The sequence below is a fragment of the Cervus canadensis genome, chromosome 6, assembly GCF_019320065.1.
Source record: "Cervus canadensis isolate Bull #8, Minnesota chromosome 6, ASM1932006v1, whole genome shotgun sequence".
Taxonomy (NCBI): domain Eukaryota; kingdom Metazoa; phylum Chordata; class Mammalia; order Artiodactyla; family Cervidae; genus Cervus; species Cervus canadensis.
In genome coordinates, this window is record NC_057391.1 from 9,152,801 (window position 1) to 9,166,365 (window position 13,565).

Here is a 13,565-nt window from a genome sequence, read left to right on the forward strand (position 1 = left end):
CCCAACAAGTAATCCAAGTCTTTGCCCTAACCAGTGTTGCCAAAGAGGCTGAAGTTGACTGTTTCTAAGAAGACCTACAACAACTTCTAGAACTAATACCAAAAAAGATGTCCTTTTCATCCTAGGGGATTGGAATGCAAAAGTGGGAAGTCAAGAGATATAGTAACAGGCAAGTTTGGCCTTGAAGCAGGGCAAAGGCTAACATCATCTTGCCAAGAGACTGGTCACAGCAAAAACCCTTTTCCAACAACCTAAGAGATGACTCTACATAAGGACATCACCAGCTGGTCAACACCAAAATCAGATTGATTATGTTCTTTGCAGCCAAAAATGAAGAAGCTCTACACAGTCAGTAAAAATAAGATCCGGAGCTGACTGTGGTTCGGATCATGAGCTCCTTACTGCGAAATTCAGGTTTCATTGAAGAAAGTAGGGAAAACCACTAGGCCTATTCAGGTATGAAGTGAAAGTCACTTGGTCATGTCCAACTCTTTGCAACCCCATGGACATGGAATTCTCCAGGCCAGAATATTGGAGTGGGTAACCTATCCCTTCTACAGAGGATCTTCCCAACCCAGGAATCAAACAAGGGTCTCCTGCATTGCAGGTGGATTCTTTATGACCTAAATCAAATCTTTTATGATTATACAGTGGAGGTGATGAATAGATTCAATGGATTAGATCTGAAAGACAGAATGCCTGAAGAACTATGGATGGAGGTTCATAACAAGAGGCAGTGACCAAAACCATTCCAAAGAAAAAGAAACTCAGGAAGGCAAAGTGGTGGTCTGAGGAGGCTTTACAAATAGCTGAGGAAAGAAGAAAAGCAAAAGGCAAGGGAGGAAGGGAAAGATATACCCAATTGAATGCAGAGTTCCAGAGAATAGTAAGGAGAGATAAGAAGTCCTTATGAAATGAACTATGTAAAAAAAATAGAGGAAAACAACAGAATTGGGAAGATTAGAGACCTCGTCAAGAAAACAAGATATCAAGGGAACATTTAATGCAAGGACAGGCATGATAAAGAACAGAAACAGTAATGACCTAACAGAAGCAGAAGCGATTAAGAAGAAGTAGCAAGAATAAATAGAAGGATTACACAAAAAAGGTCTTAATGACCTGGATAACCATGATGGTATGGTCACTCACCTAAAGCCAGACATCCTGGAGTGTAAAGTCAAGTGGGCCTTAGGAAGCATCACTACAAACAAAGATAGTGGAGGTGGTGGAATTCCAGCTGAGCTATTTAAAATCCTAAAAGATAATGCTGTGAAAGTGCTGCACTCAATATGCCAGCAAATTTTGAAAATTCAGCAGTGGCCATAGGACTGGAAAAGGTCATTTTCCATTCCAATCTCAAAGAAGTGCAATGCCACAGAATGTTCAAACTATTGTACAATTGTGTTCATTTCATGTGCTAGTAAAGTAGTAAGGTAACACTCAAAATCCTTCAAGCTAGGCTTCAGCAGGATGTGAACTGAGAACTTTCAAATGTGCAAACTGGATTTATAAAAGGCAGAGGGACCAGAGATCAAATTGCCAACCTTCATTGGATCATGGAGAAAACAAAGGAATTCCAGAAAAACATCTGCTTCATTGACTATACTAAAGTCTTTGACTGTGTGGAACACAACAAACTGTGGAAAATTCTTAAATAGATGGGTAATCCAGGCCACCTTACCTGTCTCCTCAGAAATGTGTATGCAGGTCAAGAAGCAACAGTTAGAACCACATATGGAATAAATGACTGGTTCAAAACTGGGAAAGGAGTACAACAAGACTGTATATTGTCACCCTGCTTATTTAATTTATATGCAGAGTACATAATGCGAAATGCCGGGGTGGATGAAGCACAATTTGGAATCAAGATTGCCAGGAGAAATATCAATAACCTCAGATATGCAGATGATACACTCTAATAGCAGAAGGTGAAGAAGAACTAAAGATCCTCTTGATGAGGGTGAAAGAGGAGAGTGAAAAATCTGGCTTAAAACTTAGCATTCAAAAAACTAAGATCATGGCATCTGGTCCCATCGCTTCATGGCATGTAGATGGGGGAAAACATGGAATCTGTGGCAGATTTTATTTTCTTGGGCTCCAAAATCACTGCAGATGATGACTGCAGCCATGAAGTTAACAGACACTTGCTCCTTGGAAGAAAAGCTGTCACAAACCTACACAGCATATTAAAAAGCAGAGACATCACTTTGCTGACAAAGGTCCACATAGTCAAAGCTGTGGTTTTCTCAGTAGTCATGTATGGATGCGAGAGTTGGACTACAAAGAATTGACGCTTTTGAACTGTGGTGTTGGAGAAGACTCTTGAGAGTCCCTTGGACTGCAAGGAAATCAAACCAGTCAGTCCTAAAGGAAATCAACCCTGAGCGTTCATTGGAAGGACTGATGCTGAAGCTGAAACTCCAGTACTTTGGCCACCGATATGGAGAGCTGACCAATCAGAAAAGACTGAAGGCAAAAGGAGAAGGAGGTGACAGAGGATGAGATGGTTTGTTAGCATCACCGACTCAATGGACATGAATGTGAACAAACTCAGGGAGATAACAGAAGACAGAGAAGCCTGCCGCGCTTGTGTCCATGGGGTCACAAACAGTCAGACACTACTGAGCGACTGAACAAGGAGTCTAATGAGAAGAGGGGAAAAAACACATACTTAACAGATGAGGAATCAGAATGACCTTGCCATAATGAAAACTATTTTCAAAAATTTTCTTTCTCCATTTTGTTTTTTCTACAGTCAACTTGTATAACTTTATTGTCAGAAAATTTTAATATAAAAAAAATCTATACTTGGAGACTTTAGCCCAAATTTAAACAGCTCCATTTAAGTGTTTTCAAAATGTCACAAATCTTAATAATGTCACAATCTGTCTTGGCATTGACATAGAGACCCCCAAGTCAGGGGAAGTCCTCTTCATAAAGGATGCCTGGTCCGTAGAGACTGCTGGGAACAAGTCACTCCAGGCACTTACTGCCCAGCTGCCCTGCATAGGAGGGATATCCACTCACACTTACCCAGTTACTAAGAGCTTGTTTTCAAGTAAACTCAAAGAACAGTTTGTTATCTGAAGGGAGAGGAAAGAAGGCTCATAATCTTTTTTTCCTTAGACACATTTTTCTATCCATTATTACCATGTCTCCACTCTTGCAGGTAGCATTTATTTTAATAAGGAACTGCTAAATGTTCCAATTTATCTTCATTCCATTTATCGAATACCACATCCTAAGCTTTGCCAAGAGATGATTTTCCTATTGACAGACTCACCTGTGGAGAAGATGAACACCGTGTTGTTCCAGAGCCCGCGGCTTTCCAAGGCCGCGGTGACATTTCCCACTGCTTCATCCATAAGGGACGCCATGCCTGCATAGTGGTGCCTGTTCTTATCTTGGATGAAGTCATAGGGCTTCAGGTATTCCTCGGGGACCTGAAGGGGCTCATGGACAGACTGGAGAGCAAGGTAGAGAAACAGAGGCTGGAAAGAGAATTTGCGCAAATCAGTTAGGTGGGCTTGGAAGCATGAAACATACAGAGAGAAATCCAGATTCACTGGTTAATAAAAGCAATATTGAGACAACCCACAAATTGGGTTGAAAATATTTGTACATCATATATCTGCTCAGGGATATGTATCCAGAACATATTAAGAATTCTTACAACTTGATAATAAAGCTCAATTAACTCAATTACAAAAATGGGCAAAGAATTTGAATAGATATTTCTCCAAAGAAGACATACAAACAGCCAATAAGCACATGAAAAGATGCTCAACATCATTAGTCATCAGGGAAATAAAAAGAAAAAACCCACACTGAAATACTACTTTATACCCACGAAGAAAAGAAAGTCACTCAGTCGTGTCCAACTCTTTGTGACCCCATGGGCTCTAGCCCACCAGGCTCCTCTGTCCATGGAATTCTCCAGGCAACAACACTGGAGTGGGTTGCCATTTCCTACACTCACTAAGATGGTTTTAATTTCAAAAATGGGAAAGAAGTGTGAGTGAGGATGCAGAAAAATGAAAACTCTCATTCACTGCTGATGGGAATGTAAAATGGTATAGCCAGTTTGAAAAACAACTTGGCAGTTCCTGAAATTGTTAAACATAGAGTTACCATATGAGCCAGCATTTTCCCTAGAGAAACAAAAGCATATATCCACACAAAAACTTGTACATGGATGGCCACAGTGGCATTATTCTTAACAGCCCAAAAGTGGAAGCAAAATGTCTACCAGTTGATGAATGGATTAACAAAATGTGGTATATTTTCAGCAATATACAGCAATTAAAGGAATATGATGCAGGCGTAAAAAGGAATGAAATATTGGCACATCCTATAACATAGATGTCTCTTGAAAACATTAAATGAAGGAAACCGATCACAAAGATCACATTTATATGGTTTCATTCGTATAAAATGTCCAGAACAGGCAAATCTATGGAGATAGAAAATAGATTAGTAGTTGTCTGAAGCTGTCTGGATTTCTGAGGGAGAGGAGTGATGAGTGATGGCTGACAGGTGCAAGACTTCTTCCAGGAGCAGTGCAAATGTTTGAAACTTAGATTGTGGTAATGGTTGCACAACTGTGAGTTTATTATTGAACTGTGTACTTTAAATGGATGAATTTTATGAAAAAGCTTGAGTTCTAAAATTGCCTAGAAAGCTCTGATTCAAACAAATGGAAATAATAATACCAACAATTCTGTCTCATGTAATACTCAAAAACCACCTTGTTACAACCATTTTACAGGTAAGTTAACTGAGGCTTAGACAAGCTTTATGGCTTGCACAAATTCATATTAATTGCAAAGCAATTGCCTATTGGAAACTCCAGTATTACTGTGTGGATATGTCCCAATAGATGGGTTAGCTTTCTGCTTTAGCTGAAAAATAAGTGACCACCTTTTAGGAGAGGTTTAAGCATTGTCTATATTTTCATAAGAAAACAAGTGAACCATAAGGCCAATTTAATTCCTGGAAACTGAGGGGGGTGATACACCGATTCTATTTTACTTCTGACATCAATTTACAGAATTTAACATTAGTGGTATTCTGGGTTAGCCTCTCCTTTTAATGAGTCTTTCTGAAGGTACTCTCTTCACTGTGCTCCTATAGAATTCTTTAATGACTTGAAAACTCTCAAAGAGACAACTGGCTTGACCCAAGGAAAAAAACAATTCTGTTGATATACTTGAGGGTTTTAAAACTCATAAAGAATGGGGGGGCTATTAGAACACAGGCTGGAAGGTTGGCTCATATTTCATTCATTACTGTTGAAAAAAAAATGTTTTAAATTATATATTATACATCCTTGTGATAGCGTAATGGGTATACATATACAGAACTCAAATAGACACCCAAGAGAGTATTTTCAGTTCACCTCTCTGGAACTTAGAAATACCTTTTTCCCCAAATCAAAACGTTCAAAGTGACTGTTCAGTAAGAGGCAGGTGATGGAATGACAACCGCGATGAGACCCTAGGCTTCATTTGTACGTTATTTCCATGGGAAGACATTCCAAACTCCTGCCCTCAAAAGGCAACGCTCACAGCTCCTCCAGACCACGGCTGAGGGAACCCCAGCAGATGCTCTGCCCAGCTGGGGAGGAAGGGCCCTGGGCTAAGATGCCTGGAGAGGAAAGAATGAGCAGGGACACCTGTGACTTGGCAGTGCAGTTAGGGTCTGAGTCTTCAGCACAAGACCGAGCCCATGCCACCAGCCAAGGTCTGGATGGGGAAGGATTAAAAACTGGAAGGCTACAACAATTTGCAACCCACATCAAGTTTAAGAGCCAGGAAATGTCACACTAAAAACCTGTTTTGTTTAGGGTTTGTTTTTTTTTCCTCAAAAAAATCAGAACCTCTGATAACTCCAGGCCCACACTCCATCTGACAACAAATGGCTGGAGTATAAGAAACAGAGATCCCACCCACAAGGGCTCTCCAATTTTCCTGTCCCTCCACCGTCCTCTCTGAATGGCTTCACTTACTTAGGGTAGCAGCCTGGCCCTTGTTTGTGACTCTGATCTGGATTCTCTGCAGTGGGCAGGGGTAGAAAAATTATGGAGGGAGCCCAGTGTTTCAGGAGAAAACATGCTTGCCCACATCATTATGGTCAATGTGGCAGTACCCATGGTGAAGGAGAGAAAGGGGAAGGAGGGCAGGTCATTTCCAACCGGAAAGTGATCCCTGGCGGCGACAGCTGGGGTGGCTGGTGGAAGTGAGTTCTCATGCCCACACCAGGGAAAAAACAATGACTCTGGGACCACCATTCAGGGGTCTTATAAATAGCCAGAATGGAAATCATTGGTTAAATGTAGCAAAAAATTACCTAAAAATCTTTTCCATAATTATTCCTTAGTGGCTAAAGACATGGCCACTGCTCTTAAGGGATTAAAATGATGAAACTACAACTATTTCCCCATTTTTCCAGTGGCCAGGCTCCTGTTAGTTCAAACAGAAGAGGCAAATCTGAGACAACAAAGGGAAAACAACCCCTGGGAGACGCAGTCTGCCTTGGCCTGTGACTGTTATAGGCCCTGCAAAGCCCCCCGTTACCTACCCATTGCACTTCCCAGGTGGTGAAGGGGTGAAGAATCTGCCTGCCTATTCAGGAGATGCAAGAGATGAAGGTTTGATCCCTCATCCAAGATCCCCTGGAGTAGAAAATGGCAACCCACTCCAGTGTTCTTGCCTGGAAAATTCCATGGACAGAGGAGCCTGGCAGGTTACAGTCCATGGGGTCACAAAGAGTAGGATACGATTGGGTGACTGGGCATGCGCGTGCGCACACACACACACACCCCCCCCACACTTGTCAACTAGATCTTAACTAATGAGTAAAGATAAAGGTGGTCCTTGAACAAAAGAAGTTGTCTTTTTCCCATTTCATCAGCAGTGATCTAGGGTCATTTAGTGTGTTGGCAAACAGCCTTGCACACATCACTATTTCTCTGGGTCATCAGAAGGAGGCAGAATGATAAACAGTGTAGCCCATTTAATGAGGAGAGGCCCAAGGTACCATAGTTTAGAGTATTTCCATCTAATATTGCATGAGCTGCCCTGGTGGCTCAGTGGTAAAGAATCTGTGCCCTTTTCGGATTTCTTAGGTTTATAAATTGGTATCCTAAATGTGAATCATCACCCGATGTTTAGGTATTAAGTAACAATATGACATTATTGCCTAAAGTTATTAGCATATTAAAATGGTGCTAAGGATTCATTTCTCTTTCTCATTATGCTAATTTCAGTGAGGAAGAAAGCCTTATTTTCATTTCTTTAGTATATTTTCCTAATTTAAAGTATAACTTTTAAAAAAGCATATGATACATTTTTAAAGTGTTATTCTTTGACTTTCAAATTAAGACATTTCCTCCCAAACTGTGGCAGGAAAAAGTGAGTGTCTACCACTAGAAATTCACATTTGCTTTAAGAAACTGCTAGTAGATGAGGTGTGTGAGAAAACATTTATTTTTATTCTGCAAAGTCTGGGGAGGGGTGTGTGTGGCTATTTTTAACAAAATGATATTTTGTGAATGTGTTACTTTCACGTTGTAGTGTTAGTACTAAGGGAATTATCCTGCAAGAGAAAAAAAAATGACATTCCCTCTCAGCACTGTGCAAAGGTTATTAGTAATTTCTCCCTGATTCCAACACCATGTTTCTGTTATAAAATAGCTCCAGATGCTCTTTTCCCCTGAAGGGCTCTTTAAAATAGACACATTTTTAAGTCAGCTTGTGGACACTTTGTATTTCTTTAATGATTTCCATCTTAGAGCAAGTTGTCCATGTTGCAGATAGCACAGAGAAATTAGCACAGGATTAGATTCAACTTGGAATAAAACAATGAAAATCCCGGAACTGGTGGGCTGCATCCTTTTATTGAGAATGGAAAATGTAAACACCTGCATTTTACATCGTAAACTTTTCGGGGCTACTACTCAGCTGTTGATTATTTCATTGCTGTGTTTCTGTGCTTCACACTTGACCATGAGGATCCCAAAAAGGCTGGATACTGCTTCGGAATATTTCAGTCATTGTAGGAAAAGGACCACCTCTCACCTGGCAATTTCCATAATGCTACCAAGAGCAGCACCAGACTCATCACACCAGTTTGCATGACTCGTGAGCTCTTGGCACCTCTAGATTCCCTCTGCTCCTGTGCCTTCCCCCACGGCAACCAGTTAAGACAGCCCACCCACCAGGAGCGCTTTCAGCCCAGGTGCTTCCTCTTGTCTGCTTACTGTTATGGGCACTGGGAGAGAACACTCTATTGTTCCTTCATGGGAACTAATTTTCATTGTAGGCATATTGTAGTTGTTACACCATTAAAGTAGTGACATACTGCGAACCTGTAGAGGGCAGCTGGCTTCCGCCTGCCCCTCTGTGCTTGAGGGCAATCGGCAGGGACTTCATGGCAGAACCACTGATGGGAGCTGGGGGTGGAGGGAAAACAAGGAACTGATGGGCTCCCACCCCAGACCAGTAAATCACAGTAAGGAGCTGATAGGCTCCCACCCCAGACCAGTAAACCACAGTAAGGAACTGATTGATAAGCTCCCACCCCAGACCAGTAAATCACAGTAAGGAGTTGATAGGCTCCCACCCCAGACCAGTAAACCACAGTATTTGGAACTATGGTACTTCTTCCAAGCTTTCCAGAGGATCCCAATACACTGTTAATGCACTGTATGTTGGAACCATCAGGCTGAATCACACTGCAGCTCATCACCTCTGGTCTGGAATCTGAACTGTGAACTACGGAGGGTTGTTAGTGCACTGAGCTCTCGAGTTAAACACCACGGTTTTAAGTTCTAACTCTGTGACCTTGAACAAGTTCCCTCACTTCTCTAACCCAGTGGGCTTATCTGTAAAATAATGCCCCACCTCAAACCTCAAAAGACAAGAACCACAGTTCCCTCAAAACTTTAGCTCATTCTTTCAATCTTCAACCGTATATATAACATGCCAAGCATACTGAAGAAAATTGAGAACTGAAGCCAATTATCCAGCAGTTATCTTTCCAACTATCTGAATATTGGTATAGACCTAGAGTTTAAATATGCATATGTCTACATGTTTGAGAGAATGTTCCGATTTCTTCCATCATCCACAGGAAGCACAGCCACTTCCAGTGGTCAGCAAAAAAGAATAATAAAAAATCAAAAGTGGCAAGGCTGAGAACAGATATCAGGAAACATACTCAATACTGAGTTAGAGGAGACAAAGGCAGAGCCAGGAAGAAAACAATGCCAAAAAGGGAGTCAGCAGCCAGGTACCAAGACTGAACAGGTAGATAAACTGTGATCCATATTGAGAACCTTCAGTAACTGCCAAAGAGGCAAAGTAGAGGCAATTAGAAAAACCAGATAATACTACACATTTTGTAATCTACCGTGTGAAGTTCTAATTTTGAGGGCATGTTAACACAATTCTTAATGAAACCATATTTTGAGCCTAACATTTGACAGCACAAGTATCTGACCCAATTTTAAAGGCATTTATAAGCTAAATCTAGGGAATTCAGCTTAAGCTTCACCTCAGGAGGTTAACTTTAGTTTAACAAAAAGAAAAAATGTTAAGGCTAGTCAGACTCTTTTCTCTTTTTCCCTGAAAGTAAGTCAAAAGATTTAAGCACATGACATATACAAATAGCTTCAGTATGGTCAATGTGAAAAACAGGCTCACTCGTGTACCATGTTTATAGATTAGAAGACTCAACACTGTTAACATGCCTGTTATCCTCAAGTTGGTCTACTGATTCAATGAGACCCAAACCCAAGCAGACCCCTTTTTTTTCTTGGTAGAAACTGGCCAACTCATTCTAAAATTAACAAGGGGATACAGAGTATCTAGAATAGCCTAGATAATCTTGAGGGGTTGGGAAATACAAAGGTATGGAACTTGCCCTGAATCTAAAATTTGTGGGTCTCTAACAGAAACTTTGCCATAACACCTCATTTTGCACATAAGCCTATCATTTTAAAAATAAAGTCAACTTACTAATTACTTACAACTCATGTACCTAACACACTAAAAAAGTAAAACTCTATTGGTACCAAAACACTACATTCACAGCATTCCTCAAAGTGTGATCTGGGGACCACCTGCAACAGAATCACCCTTAAAGAGCTTCTTCAAAATATTCAGATTTTCCCCAGACCTAACGAATCAGACTTTTAGACGTGAGCTCCAGGAATTTCTAACAAGCTTCCCAGGCTGATACTGATGTACTCTAACATTTGAAAGTGAAAAAAAAGAAAAAAAAGTGAAAGTTAGTCACACAGTCGTGTCCAACTCTCTGTGATCCCATGGACTGTAGCCTGCTCTATTTCTCTGTCCATGGAATTCTCCAGGCAAGAAAACTGGAGTGGGTTGCCATTTCCTTCTCCAGGGGATCTTTCTGACCCAGTGATTGTACCCAGGTCTCCTGCATTGCAGGCATGTTCTTTACCAACTTAGAACTTACTAGATTGTTTCCTAAAAGACAGGGGCCTCTTGCTATGTTCACCTGAGCAGAGATGCTATCTTCACATGATTTTGAAATCAATAAAGAAGCAAGATTTACCTTCTCTGGTGGGTGGTTGGTTATGAGGGTTGTAGCCCTTTCAGTAAATACATTTGTTGAATACATATTTTTATATCCTGTTGCAACTTCTTCACCATCTCGAAAATCAAGAGCACACCGTGTGACATTCAGAGCGTCAATTAAGGTACAGCGCTCATGGGAGTAGTAATCTTCACTACCTAGAAGATATCCTACAACGGAAATGGGAGATGGAAGTAGTCAGCATAGCATAAAACTTGTTAAACAAATGGAGATTTCAGCATTTAATTGCCTAATGCAATTGATTACCCATGACAAGGCTAATCAAATGACAAGGCTAATCAGAGCACCATTTTTAACATCTTTATATTTGCCAGCATAAGGCATTAAAATGTTGTTGTAAAAAAGTTAAAATCCATCCTTCAATCTTTAGAATGTAAGCTCTATTGTGTAACTCTCTAAGTGAGTGATTTCAAGTAAATATGGTTTTAAAAATCAGAGGTTAAATTCAGCAAAGGTGATGACATCTTAAACATTTAAAGCTATCTAATGGCTAAAGGAGCATGTGGTTAATGTGATTTGTTACAAGTTTTTACTCTGAGGTGATCACGTAAATGAATGCAGGATTCAAATAACACTGATATTGACCTTGGCCTACTGGCTTCAAGGTTATGTCTAGAAGGAGCCCTTGGAGGAACCATCTTCAGTCAGATGCTGACACCCACTGGTGAGAGACACAAACTTTTCTAAACGGAGGCTCTCTAAACAGAACAGAACCAAAAGAGCAAACCAACGTACAGCACTGAAATTAGATTTTTCTACCTACAGTGATCTCAATTTTGTTCCAAATTTAAAAGACATCTATCCTGCAATTTAGACTTACACACAGGAGAAAATGGGTTTTCTCAACTTTACTTGTTTCTGCAAATGTTCCATATTTTCCAAAAATATTAAAATAAGTTGCACTGCATGTTGTTGGATTCTATTTTTATGAAACACTCAGAATATGCAAATCTATAAAGACAGAAAGTAGGTTAGTGGTTGCCTAGGGCTCTCAGGGTTGGGGGAAATAAGCATGACTGATAATGGGTATGGGTTTTCTTTGGTGGGGGGCGGTGATGGAAACTCTCTTCATTTGGATTGTAATGACAGTGCCACAATCCTGTGAATTTATTAAAGATCAATGAGTTGTACACTTCTATTGGGTGAACCTATGGTATGTGAATTACACCTCAATAATGCTATTCAAAAGAAATAACTGTGCTGGACTCTTGTCTTATTTCCTGACAAACCCTGCTTATTAATATTAAAATAAAGATGAGAGACTTCACTGGTGGTCCAGCGATTAAGACTTTGCCTGCCAATGCAGGGGGTGCAGGTTCGATCCCTGGTTGGGGAGCCAAGATCCTACATGTCTCGGGTCCAAAACATCAAACCATAAAACAGAAGCAATATCATAACAAAATCAATAAAGACTTTAAAATGGCCCACATTAAAAAAAAAGCTTTAAAGATGATAAAATTGATCTAACCCTTTCCTCCGCTCTGAATATTTCCTATAATCACAATTAAAAGCCTTACACAGCTTATATAGCATGTGAATTCATTTTTAACTAATTTCTTCCTTTTCCATGATTCAGTAAATTCAAGGTCCTGAATATAACAAATATCTTGGTCTCAAGATAACTCTTTAAATGGTAATCTTTTATCCTATATGTATAACAGAAAGGGAAAGCCAGTATATTTGTTAATGAATATGCAATAGAATAGTCAAAGCTATGGTTTTTCCAGTAGTCCTGTATGGATGTGAGACTAGGACCAAAAAGAAAGCTGAGTGCCGAAGAAATGATGCTTCTGAACTGTGGTGTTGGAGAAGACCTTGAGAATCCCTTGGACTGCAAGGAGATCCAACCAGTCCATCCTAAAGGAAATCAGTCCAGAATATTCATTGGAAGGACTGATGCTGAAGCTGAAACTCCAATAATTTGACCACCTGATGAGAAGAACCGACTCACTGGAAAAGACCCTGATGCTGGGAAAGATTGAAGGCAGGAGGAGAAGGGGACGACAGAGGATGAGATGGTTGGATGGCATCACCGACTCAATGGACATGAGTTTGAGCAAGCTCTGGGAGTTGGTGATGGACAGGGAAGCCTGGAGTGCTGCAGTCCATTTTGTCACAAAGAGTTGGACACAACTGAGCGACTGAACTGATGTAATAGAAAAATAAATGTATCGACGAAAATAATTTCAGCCCTTATATGCATAATTAGAGGGGTTAGGGCACTGGTGTTCTCTATTTGGGGTTAATAACTATTGGTAACACCTTGAGGAATCACTTCAGGTTCTTTATTTGTAAGTATAAACTGCTTTCTATCATTTGGGAAAATACATGCAAAGGATATATTTGATTAAAAGATGTATGAATTGTAAATATTAACAAGTTAGTACAGATGAAAGGATTCTAGAAATCGGACTCTTTATTCACATAATAGATCTGCTCACAGACTGGATTGAACTGATCCTATGCAACCATGTGGCCAGTCACATGGAGCTGTTCTCATCTTAAGTGAAGTTGCTCAGTCATGTCTGACTCTTTGCGACCCTGTGGACTGTAGCCCACCAGGCTCTTCCATCCATGGGATTCTCCAGGCAAGAATACTGGAGTGGGTTGCCATTTCCTTCTCATCTTAGCAATCCACAAATTTGACCTTTCGGGCTGAGCCTAAAGAAGGTGGCAGCTGATGCTTTTTTGGGAAAAATGAAAAACTACTTTTTGAACAATTAATATCTCTGAGTGCTATATTTAACAGCTTCATTAAGATATAATTCACACACCATACAAATCTCCCAGTTAAAGTGTACAATTCAGTGGTTCTTAGTGCACTAACAGAGACGAGCAGCCAGGCACGATCATCTGACTGGTTTTTACCAGGACGTCTAAGTCTTCCTAGTGACAATAGCTCATGGTCATCATGCCCTCCTTGTCTGCGAGTCTCCCTT

At 40.4% G+C, this 13,565-nt stretch overlaps 1 protein-coding gene across 1 annotated transcript in view; it reads right to left on the minus strand.

The window, feature by feature from the left end:
- Window positions 1-13,565, minus strand: part of ARSB (arylsulfatase B) — a 160,106-nt gene that overhangs the window by 128,715 nt on the left and 17,826 nt on the right. Inside the window, exons 3-4 of the mRNA XM_043470740.1 lie at window positions 10,585-10,775; window positions 3,284-3,491 (exon numbers count right to left, since the gene is read on the minus strand). Of these exons, the coding sequence (XP_043326675.1) occupies window positions 3,284-3,491; window positions 10,585-10,775 (399 nt within the window). The remainder of the gene's footprint in view (window positions 1-3,283; window positions 3,492-10,584; window positions 10,776-13,565) is intronic.